General features: G+C 46.6%; 1 protein-coding gene across 5 annotated transcripts in view; it reads right to left on the bottom strand.

The window, feature by feature from the left end:
* rasgrp3 (RAS guanyl releasing protein 3 (calcium and DAG-regulated)) overlaps nucleotides 1–26716 on the bottom strand; it is a 45034-nt gene that overhangs the window by 6851 nt on the left and 11467 nt on the right. For 3 of the 5 annotated variants that reach the window (XM_064316842.1, XM_064316844.1, XM_064316843.1), the window contains exons 2-16: nucleotides 16148–16380; nucleotides 15647–15749; nucleotides 14114–14176; nucleotides 11691–11822; nucleotides 10422–10569; nucleotides 8666–8839; nucleotides 8166–8282; nucleotides 7201–7476; nucleotides 6646–6726; nucleotides 6298–6411; nucleotides 5777–5892; nucleotides 3956–4103; nucleotides 2876–2912; nucleotides 1294–1443; nucleotides 20–441 (exon numbers count right to left, since the gene is read on the bottom strand). In XM_064316842.1, coding sequence (XP_064172912.1) covers nucleotides 20–441; nucleotides 1294–1443; nucleotides 2876–2912; nucleotides 3956–4103; nucleotides 5777–5892; nucleotides 6298–6411; nucleotides 6646–6726; nucleotides 7201–7476; nucleotides 8166–8282; nucleotides 8666–8839; nucleotides 10422–10569; nucleotides 11691–11822; nucleotides 14114–14176; nucleotides 15647–15749; nucleotides 16148–16217 — 2151 coding nt within the window. In that variant the 5' untranslated portion in view covers nucleotides 16218–16380. Of the gene's footprint in view, nucleotides 1–19; nucleotides 442–1293; nucleotides 1444–2875; nucleotides 2913–3955; nucleotides 4104–5776; nucleotides 5893–6297; nucleotides 6412–6645; nucleotides 6727–7200; nucleotides 7477–8165; nucleotides 8283–8665; nucleotides 8840–10421; nucleotides 10570–11690; nucleotides 11823–14113; nucleotides 14177–15646; nucleotides 15750–16147; nucleotides 16381–26497; nucleotides 26678–26716 lie in introns of those variants that run through there. The other 2 variants (XM_064316845.1, XM_064316846.1) reach the window with 2 other exon arrangements.

The following is a 26716-nucleotide window of genomic DNA, read 5'->3' as shown; positions in this document are numbered from 1 at the left end:
CGCGTTTCGGGGCCGGTACCTCAGGGGACTCCCTCCGGTCCCGGTGGGGGGCCACGCCGTTGCGCACGGGCCCCGGCGGGGGCCCCTCGGTCTGCTCCTGGGAGTCGCGGCGGCCCCTGGGCGAGCCCTGGCCCTCGTTCACCCAGCGGGCCAGCCCCTTGCTCTTGGAGCCCTTGCGGTGGTGCAGTCGGTATCTGGTTTTGGGGAAGGTGTGGGAGCCCGCGTCGCCCCCGCCCCCGCCCCCGCCGCCGCCGCCGCCGCCGCCCCCCCAGGCGTGCTCGGACCACAGCGGGTCCGTCTGCGTGGCCTGGCTGGTGGTGGCCCGCTGCAGCCGGACCGAGATCCTCTGGGCCGAGCCCGTCATCAGCGTGATGGACTGGCCCCCCCCGTCCTGGGGCCCCGGGGCCACGCTGGGGAACTCAAACACCTCGTCCTCGTCTGCTGGGGAGAGAGGCACCCACCAGATCGCACCTCAGCATCGCCCCCGATCTGCTCCGCTCATGCCGCCCCGCTCCAGAACTTTGGACCCATTAGCGCTACACATGCTCTGCTGCTCCGGCATTAGATTACACGTTGCCATGGTGCTAAACTGATTTTTCTAGCCTGCAAATATTTTTGCGAAGAAAATGACCAAATGTATGTGTGTATAGTAAAAATTGATGACCAAGGAGAAGGAAGTGAATGAGTGTGGAGATGTTGTCAATGGCAAACATTAAAATTATTTAAATGTCTGCTGCTGGATTTAAAGATCGCAACGAAGGAGGTGATCTGAGGGTGGAATTTATTTTGCATGTGAGCTAGGGTGCTAGGGAAGTGGAGTGCACTGGTGACATGTAACACACAGATCTGAGTAATTACAAAAAGGTTTAGAGCCATGAGTGGCATTTATGCTCTGGGACCAACCCTGCTTCTGTACAGTAAATACTGGCCATAAATAAACAACACTGATTTTCTTTTTCTAGTTTACGTATTATACATTCATCACCAGCTGCATCTGAACAATTCATTAGTCATTTGACTTTCCTCATCCTCAGTGTCAATGGGTTCTGCTGTGTTTTTGCTGTGCAGCGTGTTACATGTGTCAAGAAACAAAATATTTTCCACAAAAATGTTTAAAAAAAAAAAAAAAAAAAGGAATAACATGAAGGTTATTGGTTGCATTAACATGCGTTCCCCAGATTCATCTTTATGAAGTATGTCTTCACTAAAACAGTTCCTTTTCCTAACAGTATTGACGGGGAGTAGGGACAGACTGCAGGGCTGTGGAGCAGCATGCCCCAGGTGGAGACTCACCTGCGCAGGTGGGCAGGGTGGGGCTGCTGGGGAGGGAGCTGTGCGTGAGGCCGCTGGCGGACATGCTGCCCAGGGAGGCGGCCCGCGGAAGCTTCCGGCAGGCCAGGACCAGCAGCTCCCGGCACTGCTTATGGCAGTTCACCCCGCAGTCTGAAACACGGCGTGGGCATCAGTACACACACACTCTCTCTCACACACACACACATGTGCATGCATGCACACACACACACTCTCTCACACACACACACACACACCCTCTCTCTCACACACACACTCTCACACACACACACACACACACACACACGTATATATATATATATATATATATATATGCGCACACATACGGATACATACAGGCACACAGACATGCAAGCACAGGTCTTGACTCACTGACGTCATTAAATATCTGCAGTGCTTGACTGAAGAGAATACGTATATTTTAACCAGAGTGTCCTGGTTAAATTCCTACAAAAAACTGCCTCCCTATATCTGGCCGTCCAAGCCATCCTCCTCCAAAGAGAATTAAGGTCTCAGTTCACCTAAATGGTAAAACAGGGTTAAATAAAACATGCTAAAAGGACAACTGAGCGGTGAAAACATGCCACACTGTTTGTTTGTCCTTTCGGTTGGCTCCCAGGAGGTTGGGTTCTCTGAGAGGTACAGGGTTAAATTCAGAGCAGCCGTATTTAAGCTGTTCAGACGAGGTTTAGCCCCACAGCTTTTCTGCCAGGGGAGAACAAACCCTCCTTTATTCAGGGCAAACTCAGAAGATGGCTCGGGCCTGAGCTGTGCTCACGCAGCCCTTTCCTGAGTACTGTTCGCAAAGAGCGGTGTCGTAATCTCCCGGAATCTGCCTCAACGTCTAAGTCCTCAAAGTAGATTCAGGGTGTTTTTTTTCTTTTCTTTCTTCCTTCCATGTCAACCGTGGCTCCTTATTTGTTTTAACTGCTGCTGAGGTCAGTCCTCACCCTCCGATTGTGATGTAAGGCCGCTGAGAGCCAATAGGGAGGGAGCTCAGAAGAGCAAAGCAGCCTCCCAGTCCGAACAGAGCTCAGTTAATCAGAAGTACAAATAAAACGGTTGATGTCGGGGGTGGGTGGTTTAAGGGGAGTGTTACTGTGTTGATTTAAATTTTTTTTTGGGGGGGGGGAGGAGCATTTATTTTGTAAATACACTCAAGAGCAAAGATCATCATATGCGATGACGGCCACCGTTGTGGCAGATTCTGACTTCCCAGAATCACATGCCAGCAATGCACCAGCAGCCTTTTATGTGTTTTGCCCATTAGCATTAGCCATTAGCAGCCTTTCATGTGTTATGTAGCCATTAGCATTAGCCATAGCCAGGTTAGCAGCCTTGGTCATTAGGTGATTATGATAAGCATTACATGAGCATTAGCACGCTGTGGCCTAGCAGCCATTGCACTTAGTGTGATTAAAGATCAAAGGAAGAGTTACACCGCAGCACATTTTGGGACGCTGGGCCCCCAGGCACAAGTCTGCACTTGCCTGTGACCCACAAAGTATAAAACAGACACATATTTCACACAAACAGCGGTAGTGTAAAGAAATGGAAAACACACCTTTGCATTTGTATCCTTGTTTGATTATGCCCCAGAGCTGTTGGAGAGAGTGGGTTTGGAGAGGGGGGTTTGGGGAGGGGCAGGATAAGAGGAGGGACCAGGGAATAATAAGGGGGCGGGGCAGGAGAGAATAGACAATAGAATGTCAGAGAACTGAACAGTGCTAGGAAAGCTGGAAAGTGATGTAGCATGGGATGGGGGGGGGGGCGTTAGTGGTCAATGCTCTGCTATAAACAGGATATGGCTTCTCTCAACACCCTTCCTGTACACAAAGGATAGTGTGTGTGTGTGCGCACACACATAGTACACACATACACATGGAGTATACCGTGTATTGGAGTATGACAATTCCAAAGCACACTTGAGAAATCTCTCTGAATGAGCTTTTTTAATTTCATTAACCTCATGATGATGTGCATCACTGTCTCAGTAGCGCTGGTTTAGGTTAAGGTCTATTCAAGCGCAAGCAACACACCCTGGTCAACTGCATGTGTCTGCTGTGTGAATCCACAAGATCTGAGATCCATTTTAGACTCGCGACATCCTAAGTCTGCATCGCCATGTCGCTGTCTCGCAGCCAATATGGCTAACAGGCACGCTGGCATGTGGTGCCTCCATATGGCGATCCTTGTCACGCGCGAACAGCAAGTTCTACCGCGTATCAAAAGGTCGTAACCGCAGCAAAGGGTTCAAATGTTGTTACAGAAGTGAGAATGAATGATAGGTAGCCACGCGCCGTAGTTCCCTAACGAAATCTAGCTGGACAGAGTGTAGCACAGTGGGTAAGGAACTGGGCTTGTAACCGAAAGGTTGCAGGTTCGATTCCCAGGTAAGGACACTGCCGTTGTACCCTTGAGCAAGGTACTTAACCGAAATTGCTTCAGTATATATCCAGCTGTATAAATGGATGCAATGTAAAATGCTGTGTAAAAGTTGTGTAAGTCTCTCTGGATAAGAGCGTCTGCTAAATGCCTGCAATGTAATGTAATGTAGCTGAAATCCCTGATGGATGGGCTGACATAAGGATGCGGTGGAGCAGAGGGAAAAGGCTACGCGGGGGAGGGGGCAGCTGGTACGCACGAATCCCGCGCAGTGCTCGCAGAAGGTGGGCTTCAGGTAGGTCATCTCCTGGAAGCTGTGGACGAACCCGGGCCCCATCTTGCACTGCAGCAGGGAGTTGGCCCGCAGGAAGTACGCCATCATCTCGTCCTTGCTGATCAGGCCGTCCCTGGTGACGATAATAAAATAAACTGGCCAATCAGGAATCCGTGCTAACTGAAAAAACTGAAAAATCTGAAATATAGCCCAGCATCTATGGAATACATGTGAGTGTTGGAATATAATCTTTATGGATTCCCAAACTTAACCCCAGAGTAGATCAGAGGGGGGAAGGGGGTGTGGAGTTAAGTAGGCAATGTAACAAGCAAACGTGTGTGGTTTTTCAGGATACCCTTTAACACAGAGAAATTAATTCATAAAAAAAGTTAACCAGGCCAACAGATGTTTCCTACAGATGTTTCCCCAGAGCTGCATCCTACAGCTGGAGAGAGCACTGGATTGCTGTGCATTCCCATTTTTATGCATGCTAACAGCTAATGGCTAATGGCCAATTGATAATGCTAATGGCTAACAGCTAACAGCCAACGGTTGATGGCTAATAGCTAACAGCTAATGACCACCGGATAATGGCTAATGGCTAACGACGCTCTTGCATGCAGACACAGCTTTGGGCAGTAAGAACAGGTAAGGCTACAGTTATGTGCAGACAGGACTCAAGAAAGTTTGGGCCCATTTTCAAACACAAAATGTACAATGAGAGAAATAGTATGCTACAAGTTTTCTGAAAGTCAATGCCTCTCAAATTTTTGATCACATCACCGCACTGATTTACTTAATTAAAAAAAACAAAAACAAAATAAAAATAGCTAAAACACGCATACTTAATATATTAAACAAAACATAAAACAAATATATGCACAAGTAAAACACTGGTTTATATACCGAATAGATATCTTTAAAAAAAAAAAGAAAGAAAATACACTCTGCTTTATTCCTGAGGGAGAGAGCAGTTGTAATTTTTCAATCCAAGTCACTGGGCGGAGAATTTTCTGGAAACTACATCGGACAATTTCCTCGGGACTAACACTGTGACATCACAGCTGGGGCTGCACTCACAATACGTCCACTGTTGGAGCTGGAGAGAGACAGTGTCCTGGACTTTCACATTAACAGCACTAATGGTTCTTTATAACAGACCCCCCCCCCCGCCCCCCCGCTCCCAAACTACTCCCACCCCCCCCCGTGAAGCTCTGCAACACGCTTCCTGAGTCACGGAGCAACTCAGGCGGACGGGGATGCGATTGGAGTTCTCCAGCGAAGGGATGAACTGCCGTGACACCATCGAGTGTGACATCACACAGAGAACGGTGCACTGTGTGCTTCACTGGGGGCTGCCATGACCTTCACCCCGTCACACGGTGATGGACGTTTTCCCCAGTGAACATGCAGACCGCCGCAATGAATATGAGCCTCAGTCCCTTGCCTACACTCTCTTCTCAAATTAGAACAATGTAACTAAGAGCCTCCATGCAACATTCATGAATGCATTTTAAAGTATACTTTTTAAAGCATGCTCAGCTGCAGATTCATGGCTCTGTGTGGAAAAGAGCTTTCTCAGTTTTACGTTTCTGTATCGTTCAGATTATTTCATCCAAAATCCTGAGTGGCTGTATGGGGCACTCAGGATTTGTGTGTGTCTGCGCGTGTGCGTGTGCAGATTTGTGTGTGTATGTGTGTGTGTGTGTGCAGATGTGTGTGTGTATGTGTGTGTGTTTGCAGATGTGCGTGCGCAGGTGTGTGTGTGCGCGCCTTCATGTGGGATTGGTGAAGGAGGACACTCACTGGTCCTTGTCCAGGACGCAGAAGGAGTCCAGGAAGGGGAAGTTAGCTGCGATGCTCCCAAAGTCCTCCTGAGAGATGTAGCCATCGCGGTCATGGTCGTAGTTCCGGAATACAGACTACCCAGATAAAAAACAGTAAGAAGTAATTACAGCTGATGACATTTACAGTAATTCTTACTGTAAGGGAGACCAAAAGACAAATCATTAAAATAAACCAACAACATTTTTTTTTACCATGTTAATATTGAGATTATTTAATGTTTTTTTTCTTCTGGAAATCAATATAGCTGGAAGTGCTTAATAAAATCCATTTCTATGGACCATTTAATGCAGCTTTGTATCATTGTTTTGTTTGGCTTTTTAAAAAGTTCTAATTTAATTAATATTGCTGGATGCATCCCTGCTCTTCCTGTTTCACACTGAAATTGAACTAGGCAGCAGCCAGAAAGACACTGCAGTGAGGTTAACACAGGTCAAGGCAGAACAGACTTTGGAATGAGGAGGAGGCAAACTTCTGCTTACATCCACCACCTTCCTGATGTGCTTGTTGACCACTGAGGGGTCTGGTTTGGTGGTCACCCCAGCTGCCCAGTCCAGGGGGGCCAGTGGCTTGTTGGGCGTAGTGGGAGAGGTAGGCTGGAGAGGTGTACCAGGGAAAATTAATTAGTTAATGAGCTTGTTCCTTCATTCATTCAATCATTCATTTTTATGCATCATGGGTAAAATGCAATGATATGTAATGATTCATAATAGTTTAAAAAATATTCTCCCAATCAGCAAACTGAGATCAGTGGTAGTAGTATAGTTACTGTTACCCAGAAAAGAAAGAGATGAATATTGGGTGGGGAGCGCGTGGCCAACGGGACTCACCAAAGACTTTGGGTTGCGAGGTTCCCTCAGCAGAGACAGCTCGTAGATCTCGTCCTCGGTGTAGTAGAGATCTAGAGAGAGCTGGAGAGAATGGAAATGCTCCTGTACAAAATCACATTTCACCCAGCGGAGTTAATTAAACTGGGCCAAAGACCATCGAGCAAACCTCACTGGTCCACGTGAGTCCTGTCACTGGTCACTGCCAGATCAGGAGAGATAACCTGCTGTAGAGAATCGCTCGGAAAACTTTCTATTCACAATTCTCTCCTCCCTAAAATCTAGGGTGGTTATTTTCAGAAATTTTTCCAACAGCCGTAAAGTTCAGATCAATAATTGACAATTCAGATAATACATTTCACGATATATTCTATAAGTCATTTTCTTTTCTCTGCCCTCTTGCTCCGGTACAACAGAGTAAATGGCAATGGTAAATAACACAGCAATAGAAGATAATTCTAGCAGTTCACGCCTACATTAGTTCTCTCCCCTTGGTGAGCGAGTGCTGCAGTGTGAGACGCGGCCAGCAGAGGGCGCCGCTGCGTGGGGCCCACTCACGGTGAGAAGGTAGATGAGGTCCATGTTGGGCTCCACCTGGGCGGCGGCGCTCTGCAGAGACACCAGCTCGTTGAAGGTGAGGTACAGCTGCTGCATCTTGGCGATGTTGACCTTGCTCTCCTCCACCCAGTCGGGGAAGACCACGTGCACGGCAATCAGGTCCTTCAGGTGCACGCCCAGGATGGGGATCTTGAAGCCCTCGCAGTCCGTGAAGGCCTTGCGGTAGGCGCAGTAGTTTCCGTTGGAGGAGACCAGCTCGGTCATGTCGTTCCAGATCTGAGGGTAGGGGGGGGAGCGGGGGGAACAACAAAACAGTTGCGAAGGATGAAAAACAGCATGAAACGAGAGAGAGGTGTGGAGAAGAGCAATCGTGTCTCAGTGAAGGACAAGAGACTCAAGGGGGACGTGAGAAAGTGCTTTCGGCAAAAAGGGAATGGGTAGGACCAATGTCTAAACAAGGGAAGAATGTCAGCATATTCTGAAACAGTGCATCTAAATGGACTGGTAAATGGACTGCATTTATATAGCGCTTTTATCCAAAGCGCTTTACAATTGATGCCTCTCATTCGCCAGAGCAGTTAGGGGTTAGGTGTCTTGCTCAAGGACACTTCGACATGCCCAGGGGGGGTTTGAACGGCAACCCTCCGACTGCCAGACAATCGTCTTACCTCTGAGCTATGTCGCCCGTCTATACAAACAAGATATTTGAAATAAAATCACACATATACTGATATGATGTGTGGGGTGTGTGTGGTGTATGTGTGTGTGTGTGTTGTGTGTGTGTGTGTGATGGTGTGTGTGTGTGTGTGTGTGTGGTTGTGTGTGTGTGGTGTGTTGTGGTGTGTGTGTATGTGTGTGTGTGTGGGGTGTGTGGGTAGTGTGTGTGTGTATGTGTGTGTGGTGTGTGTGTGGGTGTGTGTGTGTGTGTGTGTGTGTAATTGATGCACCAGTAAAATGGTTCTCACCCTGTTGACTTCAGGGGAAAGGTGGGGGTGTGTCTCCTTCAGGCGGGAGATGGAACTGTGGCTGAGACCTCCCACCACCGCCATCAGCGTATTGAAGTTCTGGAGGTGCAGTAGTTTCTGTGGAGAAAGAGAGAATAAGAGAAAAGAAGGAAGAGAGAAGGAAAAAAGAGAAGGAAAAAAGCAATGCTGAGTGTTAGAAAACATTTCAAACATGAACGTGTAAAAGTCAATACATTTTTTTAATGGCAACGTCTTTATCGTTCATACATATTATAATGAACCCTGAAAAAATCCTGGGTGGGTCCCTGGAAAGTCTAAAGTGTGGTGCGGTTCCCCGTAACTTGGGTGGGTCCCTGGGTGGGTCCCTGGGAAGTCTAAAGTGTGGTGCGGGTTCCCCGTCACCTGGGTGGGTCCCTGGGAAGTCTAAAGTGTGGTGCGGGTTCCCCGTTACCTGGGTGGGTCCCTGGGAAGTCTAAAGTGTGGTGCCGGTTCCCCCTTACCTGGGCCACATTGATGAACTTGGTGATGACCTCGGCTCGGTGCTGGGGGGTCAGCTTGCTCAGGACCATCAGCTGGACCCACTGGGACACCCCGTTGAAGAGGGCGATGGAGCGCTCCAGCGTGGGGTTATCCACCAGGCACCCGTGAATCACGTAGCTCTGGTAGTCTGTGAACTGCGGGGGGGGGGGGGGGGGGGGAATTACACAATTAAAAAAGCAGCCCTACTTTTAGCTTGTGTACACATTGAATAAAACATTATCTACAAATATTTGTGTACTTACACCACAGCTGCTGATTCACAATTTCCGAACAATAATAGCATAGATAAACATTAAAAAGTTGTTCATTCTTTTCATGTCAATGTTATATTGTTCCAATGCTAAAAAAAACACTCCGATAAACCTGTTTATATCCTGTGTTTATGTTTTGTTACGCTTGTTTAATTCATATTGAATTTGCATTTCTTATTCATGCACCTCACTGGGACTCAAATACTTAACGTGACAGGGGAGGGGGGTTGTAGATGGATCAATATACTATCGTGACAGGGGAGGGGGGATGTAGATGGATCAATATACTATCGTGACAGGGGAGGCGGATATAGATGGATCAATATACTATCGTGACAGGGAGGGGGATATAGATGGATCAATATACTATCGTGACAGGGGAGGGGGGTTATAGATGGATCAATATACTATCGTGACAGGGAAGGCGGGATATAGATGGATCAATATACTATCGTGACAGGGGAGGGGGGATATAGATGGATCAATATACTATCGTGACAGGGGAGGGGGGGTATCGATGGATCAATATACTATCGTGACAGGGGAGGGGGGGTTATAGATGGATCAATATACTATTGTGACGGGGGGTGAAGTTCCTGAAATGGCATGGACACCCCAGAAACCACACAACTAGGGAGTGAAATTCTTTAAAACACCACCCTGTGGCCATAAAGAAGGCATAAGGAAGCCAGAACATCGTGATAATTTTCCACAAGGTTAAACAGAGTTCATAGCAGAGTTCTCCCCCAGCTGCTCATTTCGAAGCTATCAGTGGCGGCTTGGGGAGGAAAGACGAGCTGGAGCAGCTGAGGAACCTTCAGGCCGCCAAGTTCAGAGCAAGAATGAAGACACAGAGCGGCAGATAAAAGCGTGGGGGGGGGTAGCCAGTGGAAAATATGGCGTGTCTACGAGCGTATTCCTACTGATAAGTGAGGCCACAGGGGAGAGGTCTGTTAGCCAGGTGGATGTTTCCCAGCTTGATGGACATGGACACATACCAATACAGCCAGTCCTTGAAGGGATCTTTTCCCCAGGAGGATTAATGCAAAAAAAAAAAATATCCTATATACTGACCAGACAGTCACCTAGAAGGGAGGCTAGTGCCCAGTCCCACAAGACCCCTCTTATGTCACCCTAAATTCTGAAGCAAAGTGGACAGTAAAGAATGGACACTCAAATCAGGCCCTTAAATCAAAATCCGGCCCTGGTTTTCTTTTTTTTTTTTCCAGGTATTTAACTGAACACTTAGCATTGCTGATTGGCCACACTGCTTTCACACCTGACTTCACGGTAAAGAGTGGGTGGAAAACCAGAAGTTCTCGGTCCCCAAGGACCGTGATTTGAGGAACAGGGTTTAATTGTCTAAAATTTAAAAGAAAATCATCATTTTAGGATTTGAGGGCCAACATTTTTTTTTGGAATATCTCTGTTGAAACCTCCAGAAACACCTCCGGGATCCACCCACCGATATCCTCCTGAAGGACTTGTACTCCAGGAAGGTGAGGTGCTCAGCCAGCTCCATGGGCTCCAGGTGGTCGAACAGCAGGGACGCCTTGCCCTTCTTCGGCTGCTTCTTCCTCTGGGTCAGCTTCCTCATCCAGTCGTAGGAGGGACTGTGGGATATGTAGTTTATTCAATGAGTAATGCTTTGCAGATGTTAGGCCAGAATAGTGTTCACTGTTCTCGGCTGGAAATAGCTGTACAAAATAAGTATTGTACCTTACTGAACCCGTGTTTAGCAGTTGTCTACGACCATGAAATGCACTTTTTTGTACGTCGCTTTGGATAAAAGCGTCTGCCAAATGAATGTAATAATAATGCAAGATGCCAAACTCTCGCTCGCTTTCTCTGTCTCATCGGTTTCCTTTGATTACCTCATCCCAGGTGTTCACGAGCACAGTGTATCCCCAAAAGCATCCTATCTCAGGATATTTGAGGCCAAAACCGCGAACAGTCTCCAGGTGTGGAACACACCGAACACAATCATTAGTTAGACCTGGTGGCCAGCAACAAAACGACGTGGAATTTGATAACGCCAAACAAACTTGTGACTCTTCAGTGTTGCAGCGAAAGATGTTTTTTAATTCCTTCATCAATATTTCAAAGCAATATGATATAATTGCTTTCCCCTCATTTATATCCCTTGTTTGAGTGCTCATCTCATCACTGCAACATCTTCCATCAGTTTGCGTGGGCTGTGCACTGGCACACAAGTCCTCCACAACGGCAGGTAGAAAAACAACTTTTTTCCCACAATTCCATCTGCCAGCTTAGCTGTGGACTACACGGATAAAGCAGGCAGATCACAATCACCCAGAATCCTTACTGATTCGTGTTTATGAACCCCCCTTATCTGAACTTGTTTCTGATCAGTTCTCAGTTCAAGGTAATACTTTATTAATGTCAATATCAATTATATCACATCAACATTTTTCGTTGATGTGATCAGCAGTTTGAGGTTAAATGCATTTCAGTGTGTTTGTTTGGGCCAGGCTAATGCACAGTTCGTTAAAGGACTAATATGAAAAGATTATTTTATATTCCTGGTGACTGGTAATGTGTGATAGTGTCCATTATTGATTATGAATGGGGGAGGGGGTGGTTACTGTGCAAGTGTGTTCATGTGTATGAGTGTGCGTGTGCGTGCGTGCATGTGCAACCCGTGTATCACGTGTTCACGCGCATGAACAGTTGCCTGAATCTGCAGTGCCCTATGTGTGCAGATGGTGCTCACATGGTGGAGATGTCTATGAGTTTGAAGTGCTCCTCACAGCTCAGCTGCGCTGCCACCTCCCTGAACTCCTCGGTCAGCCGGATCAGGCCCAGGTCCAGGTTAAACTCCGCCGGGAACTCCATGATCCAGTACCTGCAAGGCGGAGACGGGAGGAATCAGATTTCAGTTGAGGTTCGGATTGCTCTAACACAGTTACTGATTCCACGGGATATTCAACCCCTTCATATTCCATGTGTGGTATCACATGGTATCGCCTCCACCAGAACCAATTATGGCAAATCTGGACCTACCTGTATCTCATCCCTCACCCACAGTGAAAAATCTTTCTATACAGGAAAATATACTTTTATGTGTACTGCATAAATTGCACATACATACATAGATGAAAGCATTTTGTTAATGAGAAGCCACATGCTGTTACATTACATTCAATTGTTATAGTATGTGAAGATCCATAAACCCTCCCCCATTTTAATCATTGAATTTGGTTAATCCACATTATGAACCAAACTCTCACGTTGCATTTATATATTCACGAACATTTCTTTTGACAAATTTGAAACACCACGAAGGCATTATATTTACTTAACAGACTCCTATCTAGCATGATTTACAGATGCAGATAAAGGTATGGGGCTACATGGGAACTAGGATCACACTGTTCCAAGCTAACGTATAAAATACAAATATTTTTCTCAGGGAGTCTCAGGATTAATTACAATTGCAGCCCCAGGGAGGGCTGAGCAAAAAAAATTATGATTCAGGATTAGATCACGAGATTGCAGAAACAGTCGGGGGGGGGGGGGAAGGGTCCGTGCTCAACGATCCGTGGCATGACAGAGCCATGGAGGACTTGAGGGGGGACACAGAAAAAGCAGCGAAATCACCCAAGTCCTTCATAGTGGTCACAGTCAAAGCTGCTGCTATCGACTTTTCAAACATGTAGAGGGCACCCAGGGCTGCTGTCTGGACAATATGGCGAGAGACTCAACCTGCAAATATAACTTATCACAGTGCATCGAATGGAAGCTGGGGGAGTCGTGTTTTTTGGACTACGTCGATTTCCATCTGAGCGTGGACTCCAGGGAGCGTTTTCTTTGTTATGCCACATACTTTTCCGAGCAAATGGCTCTTGTGTGAGAGATTTACAACGGGAAATGCTTCAGTAAAATAATCAAAATAACACGCCATATTACCGGAAATGTTTTGATAAGTTGTTGTACTGCATAAAAAGGGGAAGACTTAAAAGCAATAAAGCCGCACTAAGTTCCTTTGGATAAAGGTGTGTGCTAACGCATAGCAAACTGCCATTTCCAGGGTGACTTACTGCATAGAACATCGGGAAAATGCAGTGAGAGATAAATAACAGAAAAGTTTGTCGCGAACAAGCATGAGCAACACGAATCGCAGAATTACAGATAACTGAAAGGAAGGGCAAACCCGTCTTCTCCCATTAATCCACTAAGTCCCCGAGGGTAATGACACATCCAGAACAAATCCTAATTAGTTAGAGAACTCTCAGAAAAATGCTTTTTTGTTGTGGGAGGGGGAGGGAGTGGGGTGGGGGGGGCACTGCAACTATGAACCACTTCCACATAGATCATAGCTACAGGCTAGCTTGCCATGCCTTACAGCGATTTGTGATTCTGTGTTGCTCATGCTTGTTTGCTACAAACATAAATTTATATTATGTATCTCTCACTGATTTTTCCAGATGTTCTATGCGGTAAGTCACCCTGGAAATGGCAGCTCGCCACGCACAAGCACACACCTTCATCCAAAGGAATTTAATGCGGCTTTATTGGTCTAATCTAAGTCGTCTTCCCTTTTTATGCAGTACAACATTTTTTTAACAAAAAATTTCCGGTAACATGCTGTGTTATTTTCATATTTTACTGAAGCATTTCCCGTTGTGAACATCTCTCACGTCAGAAGCCGTTTGCTTGGAAAGTAAACTGACCCCCCGGTGCCTTTACTGAGCCGAGGTAAAAGGGAGATACTCTGCTAACGAGATGTAGGAGAGAGAAGCAGGGCGGGGAGAGGGGGGCGGAGCCGAAATCCGATGAATCAAGTACGGGAGGAAACAAACGATAAAACAGATGCCTGTGGCCTTTTTTTTTTCTCTGCGTAAATAATGGATCACAAGACAACCGGCTTCACTGCGTGCCTATTCCCCCATCGGACAATCTCTCCACTTCAGACGGCTGGAAGCGGCCCGCCGCTCTCTCATGAGGACAGCCGCTGGCTGGCTGTCGCTTCCGATGACATCACGGCCATCGTTGTGCCGGTCAGTCGGTCAGTCACACTCAACTGCCCCAGGAAAGCTCCCCCCTCCCACCGGGCTGTCCCGCCAGCACCTTTAATACGCCGCAGCACAAGAGCTAGGGAAGTTAAAATAAATTGAAAAAACTTTATTTATTTACCTCATTAAATAGCAAATCTTGAGTCTTGTCCTTTGGCAGTCATCCCCCCGGCAGTCCCGATACGTGGGGCACGTTAAGGAAAGCGTTTTTCATCACAGGGGACATAGTCCAAGTGTGCTTTTGTTTTATTTGTGTTTCAAACAGATCACACAACAGATCATGCTTTTTTTTAAAAAATTTTTTAGAAAAAAACAGCAGCTGCTTGCGTATTTTTTGATAATAAATGCCACAGAAACCCCACAGAAACCCACAAACAGCTGAAGAGTCTTGTCAGGAATGCGCGGTATCTGGAAATGTAGAAACAGTGGAAGGTCAGTCATGTGATCACTTCTGCCGAGTGCTTTGAATAATTGTTACCAGGCCAAATACTTGTCTTGCTTGTAAAACAGCAACATTTTAAAAAGAGTAACTTCTTACGAGGCCTTGGGCAGGGGTCCAGGCGTGGGTCTACTGGGAGACGCAGCCTGTAAAGGAGCCTGGGTTGTTTGCGATGGGGTCCCAGTACAGTGTAGCTCTATAAAATTGGGGAATCGCTCCCAAAAATAGGCCTGTCAAAATGTGCATATTATGTGTGTGGGGCAGTGAGGTTGAGGACTACAGGAGGTGCCCTCCCCTGCCCCCCCCACAGGGTGTCAAAGGTGAGACAGGTCATGACTGGATGGTGATAGGCCTCTAAGATGGCTCAAGCAAAAGATAAATGTTAATATGTTGTATCTGGTTTATGCAAAAAAAAAAAAAAAAAAAGGATTAAAACAGGGAGACAAAATGGTGCCTTTGTGTTGTTGTCACATGGCTCTGTTAAGAGACACCTCCCAGGCTTCCTCACCCTGCTTCAGACACACCAGGGCTGGGAAAAAAGGACGGGAGGCTGCAGTATAAAGGAAGAATGAGAGATCTTTCTTTCTTTCTTTTTTTTCTTTTTACAACCTGGACTGGGTGAAATCTCAGATGCTCACGATAAATCGTGTATAAATCATAAATCACGTCGAGCTGCTCACAGGTGGCCTAACCTCGCCCGGCTGCCACGGCGATTGAAAACGTTGAAATCAACAGGGGTGCGGCGCATTCTCATCAATCCTCATTAACCCTCCTCTGACATCACACACTGTCCAAATGCAGAAGAACAGGTTGTATTGGGTTCTGCGGCTTCCCAGTAAATGAGCAGTCAAATATTGATTCAGGAATGCGTGGTTATTCCAGGATAACCAAGCATGGTATTTTTGTTAACCACAAGGCAGAGGCCTGTAATCCTAGGTGTACCTGTTATTGTTTCCTGGGCAAGGTGCTTTGCCACAATTTCCTGCAAACCTGCAACCTCCTAGTTACCGCCAAGTCTTCCTCCCTTACCCAATTCACCACACAGCTACATCAGGCGCCTTATGGTCTTCTCCACCCTTCGCCCACATAGACTTTAGCAGGATGACCACGATTAGCGCCAGTGTGTAACGGCGCTAACGTTAACAGCAGAGAATGACAGTAGCGGAGAGAGAGAGATGCGCCGCCATCTTGGCTCGCGCCCGTTGTGAAGGATATATCATCAGGAGCTTCCCGGCCAGCTCCGTGGACGTGACGTACCAGCGGTGCATCAGCAGCATGGTCCGCGGCAGCTGACTGCTAGCCAGCCCTCCATTGTCATCTACAGGAATGGACACGTCGCTGTTAGCCACGGCTTGTCCGGAGGTGCTACACCCAATGTTGCTAAATACACCGTAGACATACAGTGCATTCCAGATTCAGGAGTGTAGCAATGATTTTGTGGGTGTATTTGTTTTAAACAATAGAGCATACTGGAAGTTAGTTCAATAGGATTTAAAAAGCTACAGTAACTACTGTACGGAAAGGGCTAATTAACACTTTGAGCCATTAAGAACAATTATAGTAATATTAATAATAATTAGGCAAATCCTCAACACGGGCAATCCTGACCATGCTGTGCTGGTGTATGTAAATACATATCTGCATGTGAACAAGGGGACCACAGAGGAGCCCCTCAGTGGAGTCGGGGGGGGGGGCGCGCCCCCCACACACACTCACCGAATGCCTGGATGCAAGCGTCCAGCAGCTGGTCCAGCGAGGCGGCCTTCCCCAGCGTGGACGATCCCATGATCCCTCGGGCCTGGCGCTCAGTGCAGACACGGCTCCATTTCTCCCAGGCTGAAGAGCGCGTCTCCCCTCCCCCGCCACCGCCACCGCCCCCGCCTCCACCCCGGGTGGGGGACGTGAGTGTGGCAGAACCGGGCCCGACCCGGAGTCCTCACTGGAGCGCTCTGTGTGGAGACACACGGGGCACAAGCACAATGTAAATCCCAGCCACACTCCATCCATCCATTATCTGTTCCCGCTATTTCCTGGTCAGGGCCGTGGGGGGTGCAGGAGCCAATCCCCTGCGAGCGCTTGGTGAGAGGCAGGAATACAATCTATCGCAGGGCACACACACCATTGATTCACCATTCACTCATACCTATGGGCAATGTTGAGTCTCCAATTAGCCTACCGGCATGTCTTTGGACTGTGGGAGGAAACCAGAGTACCCGAAGGAAACCCATGTGGACACGGAGAGAACGTAGAAAGGCCACACCGAAAAGGCCCAGGCCGGGATTCGAACCCAGTATTCAAACCCACTGCACCATTGTGCCGCCCTTCTCCGTGGCGCTCCGCGCGTTCAATCACAAACAAGGCGCGGACGCATCTATGAGAAAGCTCTGAGACTACCCCGCACACAGCCCACACCTGACCCAGGAACAACGGTGAGATAATTCCACTCAGCTGGCGCATGTCGGTTCCACAGCGCTACTTTGGCGTCGAGGTAAGGATGGCAAAAAAAACTGTAATAAGTGCCCATGTTCCCATTAGAATGTACCAGCTAATTCACCGTGTGCATACTTGAGTTCTTTCTTCTACTAATGCTGCCAAGATGCACGCCATCATTTGAAGTTCTGTTGCAATTTGCAGTTGCATCCATTTGCCTTAATGTGCATTCAGGCCCATTATAAATTTTCCCCAGGCTGACAACTTGGAGCAGAAAACACTTAGGCCTAGCTAGAGCCTGTCTCCAATATGCAAGTCTCACAAAACTGAAAATCATAAGTCGTTCTATTGCTGAGTGCGCATTCATACTAATTGAAAAAGACACAGAGAGAGAGAGATGTTTCTCTTGGTTCTGGGTTCAGGAAGCCCTCTGAAGGATGCTCACCACCAAGGAGGCACAAAGCAGAGGGAACTCAATGTTCTTCCAAAAAAAAAAAAAAAAAGAAGAAACTGACATCAGAAGACGATCAACGTTCCATTAAGCGATGAATCTGTTGTACATGGCTATCGCCGATGCCCCATAGAGATTGTGTGGCGGTCTGTGCTTGATTTGTGTTTCCATAAGTTTATTTAATATTCCACAGCCATTTAAAAGGCAATTAAGTCAGTGGCAATGTAACGTCTCTCTACACAAATGGATGCACCCAAAAAATCCCAAATAATGCTTATATTCCATTTTATGATCCAAAACTGGTGCTGTGATCAGATCATGAGGGATCAATGTCAGCCATAGCTAATTCAAAGTCATTAATTTTGGAACCACCTTTTATTTAATTTGAGTCAGAAAAATCTACAATATTATTTCGGCTAACATTTGGAATCTGTGTAATTACATGGTAATTACATTACATAAGCATAGCTAACGTTTGTATCTGTGTAATTACAGAGTAATTACATTATATAAGCATAGCTAATGTTTGTATCTGTGTCATTACATGGTAATTACATTATATAAGCATAGCAAATGTTTGTATCTGTGTAATTACAGGGTAATTACAGTACATAGGCATAGTCTGAGAGTATCAGCAGTTGTGAGAAGCCCCTCTAAAGAGGTAGAAACACCCATTAAAGTTTTATTTTTAAAATCTGTATGGAAATCTATATTAAATGGTCAAAACAATCTTTTCAAAGGAAATTTGTCATGAAACAGCGTGCCTATTCATTGCATGCTTGTAGACATATGCCCAGGGGTGCTTTTCCTGTACAACACCAAAATTAATCCAAGTTAAATCAAATTTACACAAAATGTACTTTACAGCATGCTTTGATTTTCTTCAGAAATTACTTCTGAACAGCTGTAAGTGGCTGATGTACAATTAGTGTCTGATCTTATTTGGGAGCGTAGCTGACCTTATTTTTAAGACACTCTCTACGCTCCCTCTCCCAGTGTAATTACACACATAGGATTACATTTTTTTCTATATTCATAAATAACACATTCATGTCTTTGCTTTTTTTTGTACATTTATACTTTTTGTTCGGAAGACGAATTACAGGAACACGGAAAGAACACTCCACATTAACTGACCCTCTCAGTGTTTATGCTGAAATTGTGTTCTGCCCAACCCCCAACCTCATGTCTTCAAAATGCACTCCTACAACAAGCAAGGTGCATTCACAGAACTCCCCCAGCACCTCTCAATTTTTAATGACTTCCTGATGTGCTCATGGTGATGATATTACTTAAACAGCTTACCGTTCAATGCATATTTCATAATATCATTCTGGCCCAGTGAACTCGACAAGGACTCCCCGTGTTCGATGGGGGTGGGGGGGGGGGAGGAGGGTTAGTGATTGGTGTTATATAACCGGCAAGGTGTGTAAATGGAATGGAAAAGGAGCAAATAGCTTTATCAAGCGCTACTGTGTCATCGCCGGCATAGGGTAGGTGTCTGCTCAGGCATGACCCAGGGGTTGAACGCAACCGATGCCAGACAACGGCACTGAGTATGTGCCATTGGTGAAGCGCTACCCCAATTGAAGCACATTGAGCCTGATGGTTTTGAAAAATAACAATGACAAAAATACACAGAGGCAAATGAAAAAAATCAACCTGGCTGCTTTTTTCAAAATGGCTTCCCTGAACATTTGAACAATCTCAACTGTAAAGGTGAAAAACAACAACCATAAAAACCCAGCAAAACTCTCATCTTTTGAAAATAAAAGGAGTGAAAGAGCACTCTCTGGGCAAAATGTGAGCGCAAATAAAAGTGGATCTATGCTGGGTGCAAGTCTACCATTTCCAAACGGCACTCTACCAAGAGGTGCGTGTGCACAGCAAAAAAAATCCAGGCGGCCACAAATGTGCCGGGTCGGAGTGAAACGTGCTTTCCTCGAGTTGATTAAACACTGAATATGTAACCGTGTTACCCAATACAGCCCACCGGCCATCCAAACTGCATCATGGAAATATGTCATCTGTGTAATGGAGGCAAGAGCGTCATCGACACTGTTATTCGCTGCCCTGCTCTGTTGCGCTCATGCACCTCCTGACCAATCAGGGTTGATGGGGGGAGGGGGGCATCTGCGGACTACCCAGGAGCAGTGCGGCTGGGAATCGATTCATCGTGTTTAAAATGGGGTGGGGTGGGGCGGGGGGGGGGGTTATGCCTGGTTATAAAAGACTGGGGAATAAGTCCCCTGGTGACTGGAAGCCGTTAACTGCCCTGTGTATCTGCTGCCGTCACCTCCCCTGCCACGCACACGACACGTCGCCACAAACCTAATAACCTTACGTCAATAAACCCCCCCCCCACCCCCCACCCCCGAGTCTCCTCCCCCCGAGTCCTTCCCCGAAGGCGATTGCCGATTGACAGTTCGACTCTTCTGAAAGAGTGCCGCGAGGATATTTGCAAGATACATGGTGGTGGCCTTTTTTTTTTTTTTTCTCCACCTCACACGAGGAATCAAAATGGAACGTCGTTCACCGATACGAGCTCAAACGGCTGTCCGGGGCTATTAACGCCGTTGATGACCTAGGCGGAAGCTAGCAACCGTTGCTAGCCTCAGACACGCGAGCGGGGCTGGGGTCCGGCTGATAAGCGCTCATCGATCCGCCAGTTTCATTAAATCGGCAGCGTTGCTTAACATCGTAAATCTGGCAAAGCGGAGCGCCGTAAAAAGTGATAAAATATTTACAACGGCCGCATTGTTTCAAACGTCCAGTTCTATTTGATTTGTAAAAAATTCCGTCAGGCTAGAGATTGATGCTTATCATTGATTTTGTATCGATTGATGCTGCTCACTCCAGCATTTGATATGGCCGAGCATTATAAAGGCTCAGTGGCTCAGGATAACCTACCCTTTTCATGCACAGAGGTGCAGATCTCTCCAAAACTGATTACATGTCCTGTGGCGAGAACTGCATTTTCCTGTCAGCAGATCTGCTTACCTCTCCTGTATGTCATTTAATTTAGGTAACCTCTTTCCATTGCAGATTATTTTACAGTTTCATACTCTAATTACTGTAAATTCCCCTTTATTGAAGTTTCCGTTCTACAGTATCGGTTAAGCTAACGAATATATATTGCGGCGGTGACATGAATATACATATACAATACATTAGCTTAATTTGATATGAATAGATAGAATAGTATCAAATACAACATGTGATTAAATGCCCTTTATAAATGTATACATCTTCCACGCCATTCGTACTGTAATTCTCCAGGTTAAAGTATGAATGTTGTGGATAATAAGCAATGCTCAGCTCTGCTCTCTGAGACCGGAGGAATAAAAGTCAACGTCCGGATAAAACAGCAAGCGTACGCAGCTGCAACGGATTAAGAAAAAGGCAAAGATAACAATTCTTATCGAAGGCATGCTGTTCCCCCGCGTGGGACTCCAAACAATAATACATTTTTTGAGCCTGCTTATCCCACGCACGCTTGTTCGGGCTGCAGTTTGACCAACACCGTTCCACCGATACAATTAAATACCAGACACCGCACCATGATTTGAAAGATTTCAAACCCGTTCTAGTATCCACCGTAAGAAATACTAACAAATAAACATAGGCTTGTAATGCTTTTTTGGAAGGTTCACTTCTAATTCCTGTTGAAGTATTGTCAACTAACTTCACCCTCCGCCCTCACTGGTCACCAATGTCCTGAATCACTGGACCATACTCTCCTCAGTTTGTGATCAAAGAGTCAGTGCTGAACTTTTGTGTTTTTTTTTTTTCAGGCTGTCACGGGAAAAACAGGGCAACGCAGATGACACAAACAAGGCTCTTTCTTCTGAGAGGACTATCAGAGCCGCCAGCTTGAGAGCCTGAGCAGATTTCTCTCTCGGCGCTAATTGATTGAGAACACTGTCCACATTGCCCTGAGCCAGGGGCCCTGTGTCATCCATCATCGTGTCTTCTCATTGGTGGAAGAGCGAGGGGGCCTAAGCAGATGAGAAAGGGCTCCTGTGCTTAATTGCAGTAATTAAGTTAGATCTGCTGCTCGCGCGGCGGTGGTGGGTGGGTTAGGTGGGAAGTGAGGGGGCTGATGGATGGGGGGGAGTGAAGTTTTCTTCGTCATCATCTTCAGCTTTAACCGTTAATTGCTCTTTTGAGTTTGCAGCAGTTAACCCCCCCAAACACACGCACACGCAAACGCACACGCACACACCGAACATGCACACGCACACAAAACTTCATGTTGTGCCTTCTATTATGAATGGTTGGAATGCCCAAGATAAGATATGGATCCAAATATGGTCTGGATGTACAAGATGACAGCTCTTTTTTTCCAGGTGACCTGCTGGAAATGACCATCTATTTCTGACAAAACAGAAGGTGACCATTCTAAAAAATAAAAAAAAATTTAAAAAAGTTAAGGCGCAACATCAAAAACTGTACTTTTGTTTATTCATCTTATCTTTTTTTTTTGGTCGAGTGTGATTTAGGTTCTGTCTGGCGTGAGCCGCCAAGTACCCGATTTTCCATTGGCCGGCCCTCAGAAGCAATTAATCATTCACTAAGGTGGTTGGCCAACGGGTTCTTTCCATAGACTGTAGGTTCTTTCCTTGCGTGATGTAGCTTTCAAAGGACAGAGATAAATGCAACCCCCCCCCTCCGCCCGCCCGCCCCCCTCAATAAAAAAAGCACGAATCCATTAAATTTATGTACTTCAAAGCTTTTAAAAAAATTTTTTTTTTATAACACATCTTATTAATGAAGGCCTGCACAATAACAAAGCAGACATATGAGCATATCTCACTGTCAGCAAACCACACCAAAGGATGCTGTTCAGAAGAGAGTCTGAGAATAATCATGTAATAAAAAGGGGGGGCTGGGGGGGGGGGGGGGGGCTGGGTTGGAACAAAGATGGAAGAGGCACGGCATAATCCCGCTGTTTTTCATTTGTAGCCTCAAGAGGAGATGCACAAATTCATTCGGCTGAGAAAAAAACAGACGGATTAAAGCCCTCGCGTCTACGGCCAAAAACCACTCTCGCCCCACTGTAAGAGCCGTTTACTTTCAGGGGAGAAAATACAGAATACAGCCCTGACGAAGGCAGCTTGCTGGCGATAAAAATCTGCATTGGAGTGAACAGAGTGTGCGACCCTTCTTTCTTTTTAAGTTTCACTTGCATGTCCTTCTGGTCTGCACCTCGCTAAAACAAGGTGTGCGTTTTCTTTTTCACTTTTGAAAAAATACAGACCAACATCTTAATTTCTGCTTCGCGCACTTGTCCACACTTGTACCACGGACACATCAGTCGACAATCAGGTCTTCCAAGATGTAGCAAAATTCGGCCTTTTACTTTGACAATACACTTTGCTGCTGGTACAGGTTTACTCCCCCTTCCCCCCTCCCCCCTCCCCCCCCCTCCCCTTCCTAGAATGTTAAATCGCTGAGCTTTCCCTGCAAAGGGCCGATATTGTCTGGGTTTGGGCTTACGGCTCACGGAGCGCACACACAGGCTCACTGGGGTGACCTCAGGTCCCCCTGATGAACGCGCGGGGCGCACGCATGGGCACACACAGATAAGGACCGGCCCATTGTGACCGGCTCCAGATCGGCACGGACGGGCCTGTCGACAAACACGGCCCTCCGTCACGCGATCGGGACGATGTGCCGGGCGGCGTATGAAAAAGGCACGTGCGTGGGGTGGGTTGGTGGGGGGGGGGGGGGGCGGCAGATAGGGGATTTGAGGACAAGGGAATCGGCGGAAAACGCAACAGGCTGCAAATCGAAGCGGTTTCTGGGTCTGCCGAATCTCCAGGACTCCGCGGGACCGCTCTCCAGCTAGTGCACGTCTTCTCGGTCGACTCTAATCAGCCTCGGTTAATTTCTGTGACGGGCACTGACGCATTAGAGCATCTCGATGTCACGGCAACGTCGACGGGCTATTTTAAGGGCGCGTGGACTTCCACCACCGGCACTCATATTCAGATACGCCCGCCTCGCCAAAGACCAACCGCACACACCTTACACAGCCGAACCGATACCGCTAAACCGCTCAGCAGACAGCCCTCCCGTCTGCGCAAACGGTTCTGGAGAGTCCGCGGCAGACCAGAGGCACCGTTCATTACTGAGCCAGAAAGAGAAGAGCTGCGGTGTCCTGTGTGTGTGTGTGTGTGTGTGTGTGTGCATGTGTGTGTGAGAGTGTGTGTGTGTGTGTGAGTGTGTGTGTGTGTGTGAGTGTGTGTGTGTGTGTGTGTGTGTGTGTGTATGTGTGTGTGTGTGTGTGTGTGTGTGTGTGTGTGTGTACTGTACACACGTCGAAGCTGGTCACATCTCCTCTGTACCTCAGCCCGAAGGTGAGAGGCAGAACAGCCCCCAGACAGGCTGTCCGTCACTCTCTCTCTCTCGTCACTCACTCTTCCCTCCCTCCTGTCTCTCTCTCTCCCTCTCTCCCTCTCTCCCCCCTCCCTCTCACTGACAGGAGGGAGAGCGGAGGGGAAAACAAAATTAATGAGGTGTGAGAAGGCGCACCGATGAGCCGGTGTAAAAAATTAAAGACTCTTGTTTGCGAGAGACAGGGTTGGAACATAAGCTACGATGCGACCTGGCTTTACAGCCGTTTCACAGACCTGATTTGGTTTTAAAAAATGAATAAAAAAATAAATCTTCCACAACTGGGTCAGTGGGTTGAACTAAATCACCCAGCACTTTCACCCGTTATTCACAGTAGCTGTGATTAAAGCCCGCTGTATAAATAGCACAAATATTTGCATTATTATTGTTGTGTTTCCATGTCTGCAGCGTCTATGTGCTCCTGTCGGCCTGGCCAGCAGGTCCATTTCCACTCTGCAGCTTTCGAATAGGGAGGGAATGACAGGCTGTCTCTGCAGCAAAATCAAAAATGCGCGTTACAGTTAACGTGTCGATGTATTCACAGGAGCACGCTTTACGCAGCTAACCCGTACAGATGGCTCGATACATTACCGCTCATCCTCCTGACATTCATTCTATCTGTGGCCGAGACTGTGTCTCAATCCTAGCTGGCAAAAAAATAAATAAACAAATAAAAATTATTTCAACGTTTTCCCTCCTGCACAACTGCAGAAGAGATATTTGACTGGTTTCACAACGTGAAGAGCTCACCCATCCCCGCTCTTTGTGATGTCTTTGTAATTTTCTGGTTTGCTCACGACTCCGGTAATTGAGGTGTCCTTCTGGAATGATTTATTGATCACCGTGAGGTGTGTGTGTGTGTGTGGGGGGGGGTCACATAGATTGCATGGTCAACTCAAGCCCCTCTAGGAAAGAGGGCCCTCTGCCTCTGTGTGGTGTGCTTCAGAAAACAGGCTGAGGAGGCGATGAGAAGTATTCCCGGGAACACCTTTATCAAAACACGAGACCCAAAAAGCTATTCGTGATTTTGGTATTTTAATCTTGACAAAAACATAGCCGAATATATAAAAGCGGCAGTCAAACTCGACAACCGAAAAAAACGCATCATTTTCCGTTTTAATTTTTTTGTTTTATTTGTATTTATGTGCCTGAGAATTTCGCTTTTGTGGATTTTGGAGAAGAAAGCTACAGTTTTGTTTTTTTTGTTGTCACCATCTTGGCATGCGTCACGTGGACAGCCATGACATGGCTCTCTCTCTCAAGACATCAGTCAATAAATCAACTGCCTAGCTTCCATTACCTGCCGTTGTGCTTTAATCATAATTGTGTGCACATATATGCAATGGATGCAATTATGACTCCATTAGGTACTGTGATATTAGTCCAGGAGACTGGCTGTCTTTCGTTGCAGGAAATGAAGAGCAATGACCCTAGACTCTGTTTCCAGTGCTGTCCATTATTCGCTCCACTTGAGTAAAATTGATAAAGGAAGCTTTGTACAGGGATATACTGTCAATTGGGTTCACTTTGGCAAGTTAATGCATTGTAAAACCAAAGAGCTTAGTTTACTGAAGTGGATTGAGGAAACGGAGAGGCTCGAACCACTGGAGTAGGGAAACCTGTTCTGTTCAAGTGTTCACTGGTCTTTTAAGCTCAAAACTTTTTAAGAACTCTTTTTTTTTTTTAGTTGAGTTATTATGACGTATTCTCTTTTTAAAGCTTAGTAAGAGTAGCTTTTGGGTTTTACAGTGTGCAAAAATATATAAATATCGTATAGCTACCTTGAGAGAAACCTTGTTCATTGTTGATGACATAATGCTTTGAAGTTGGATTTTGGAACATTGTAGTTGCAATATAGGTTACTCCAAAGAAGTGTAAATAGTCTGCCAAAGCATTGGCCTCTGATAAAGACGTTGTTTTCCAGCCAGCATTAAAACACTTCCACGGTCATTCAAGACAGTCCCTCTGAGCGACGCGCGTGACAAAGTTTTCTCGCGTTATCCTGCGCAGTGGAAACTCCACAAAGTGGTGGTGCCAGCGATGGGTATTCTGAAAGAGGTCGTGAGAATCGCTCTACTTCCTCATTATGCCTCATGCCCAAACTATGCGTGTTCCAATTAGCAGATTACTGGCCCTCATTGAACAAACACAAATCCCTTGCTGGCCAGCATGAGGCATTCTCTGAAAAATACTGCGGCCTTCATGTTAGTGTCAGAAACACAGCTTTTAGAGCAATAGGATATATGAGAGAGACGATATGTTTTCATGCTGTTCAGTTTCTCATGTAACCATTTTGTTGGATCATCAGCTCGTGCCTGTTTCTCTGTCCCCCCCCCTCCCCCCTCCCCAAACATCGTCCGAGGGAATTCCATAGGCCGAGGTTCTTATATATAAACAAATGTAGAGGGTTCTGGCGTCTGCTCTTCCGGGGAGGTTTTATTACCTCTGTGAAAGAAACAGCAGAACACAAAACTATTCAGTGTGAGGTATCCAGCGTGGAAATGGCGTACCGCGGGGGTCACTGTTCCCTTTCGGATTTAGAATCTGAGCAGAGCTTTTCAATGAAAAACAAAAAGAATAACCTGTGACATTCACTTCAAGCCGAATCTGTCCTCCACAGGACTCTCACCCTGAGGTTACTGGCCAATTTAACGGCGAAGAAGCAGTTCACTAGCTGTCCCCGACTGCCCCTTGTTAGAGTACGGTATGTGGTATAGTATGGCCAAATGCAGGACGTAGTATGGTGTAGTATGGTATAGTATAGTATGACTGAAGTTAGGCGGTACCTTTCTCTTTCTTGGTGTGTCTGTCTGTCTCCTGTTCTCCCTCGCTTTCTCTTCATCTGTTTCCCGTCTCTCTCTGCATCTCTGTTTCTCAATCTTTTCCCTTCAGTCTCTCTTCTCTATTCTTCTCCCTCCTGCTCACACTCTATCTGACTGTCTCTCTCTCTCTATTTCTCTCTCTCTCTCCCTCTCTCTTCCTCTCTCTCTTCCTCTTTCTGCCTC

This window comes from Anguilla rostrata, chromosome 18, assembly GCF_018555375.3.
Source record: "Anguilla rostrata isolate EN2019 chromosome 18, ASM1855537v3, whole genome shotgun sequence".
NCBI lineage: Eukaryota > Metazoa > Chordata > Actinopteri > Anguilliformes > Anguillidae > Anguilla > Anguilla rostrata.
The sequence above is the reverse complement of the archived record's forward strand: the minus strand, read 5'-3'. Positions and strand labels throughout refer to the sequence as shown.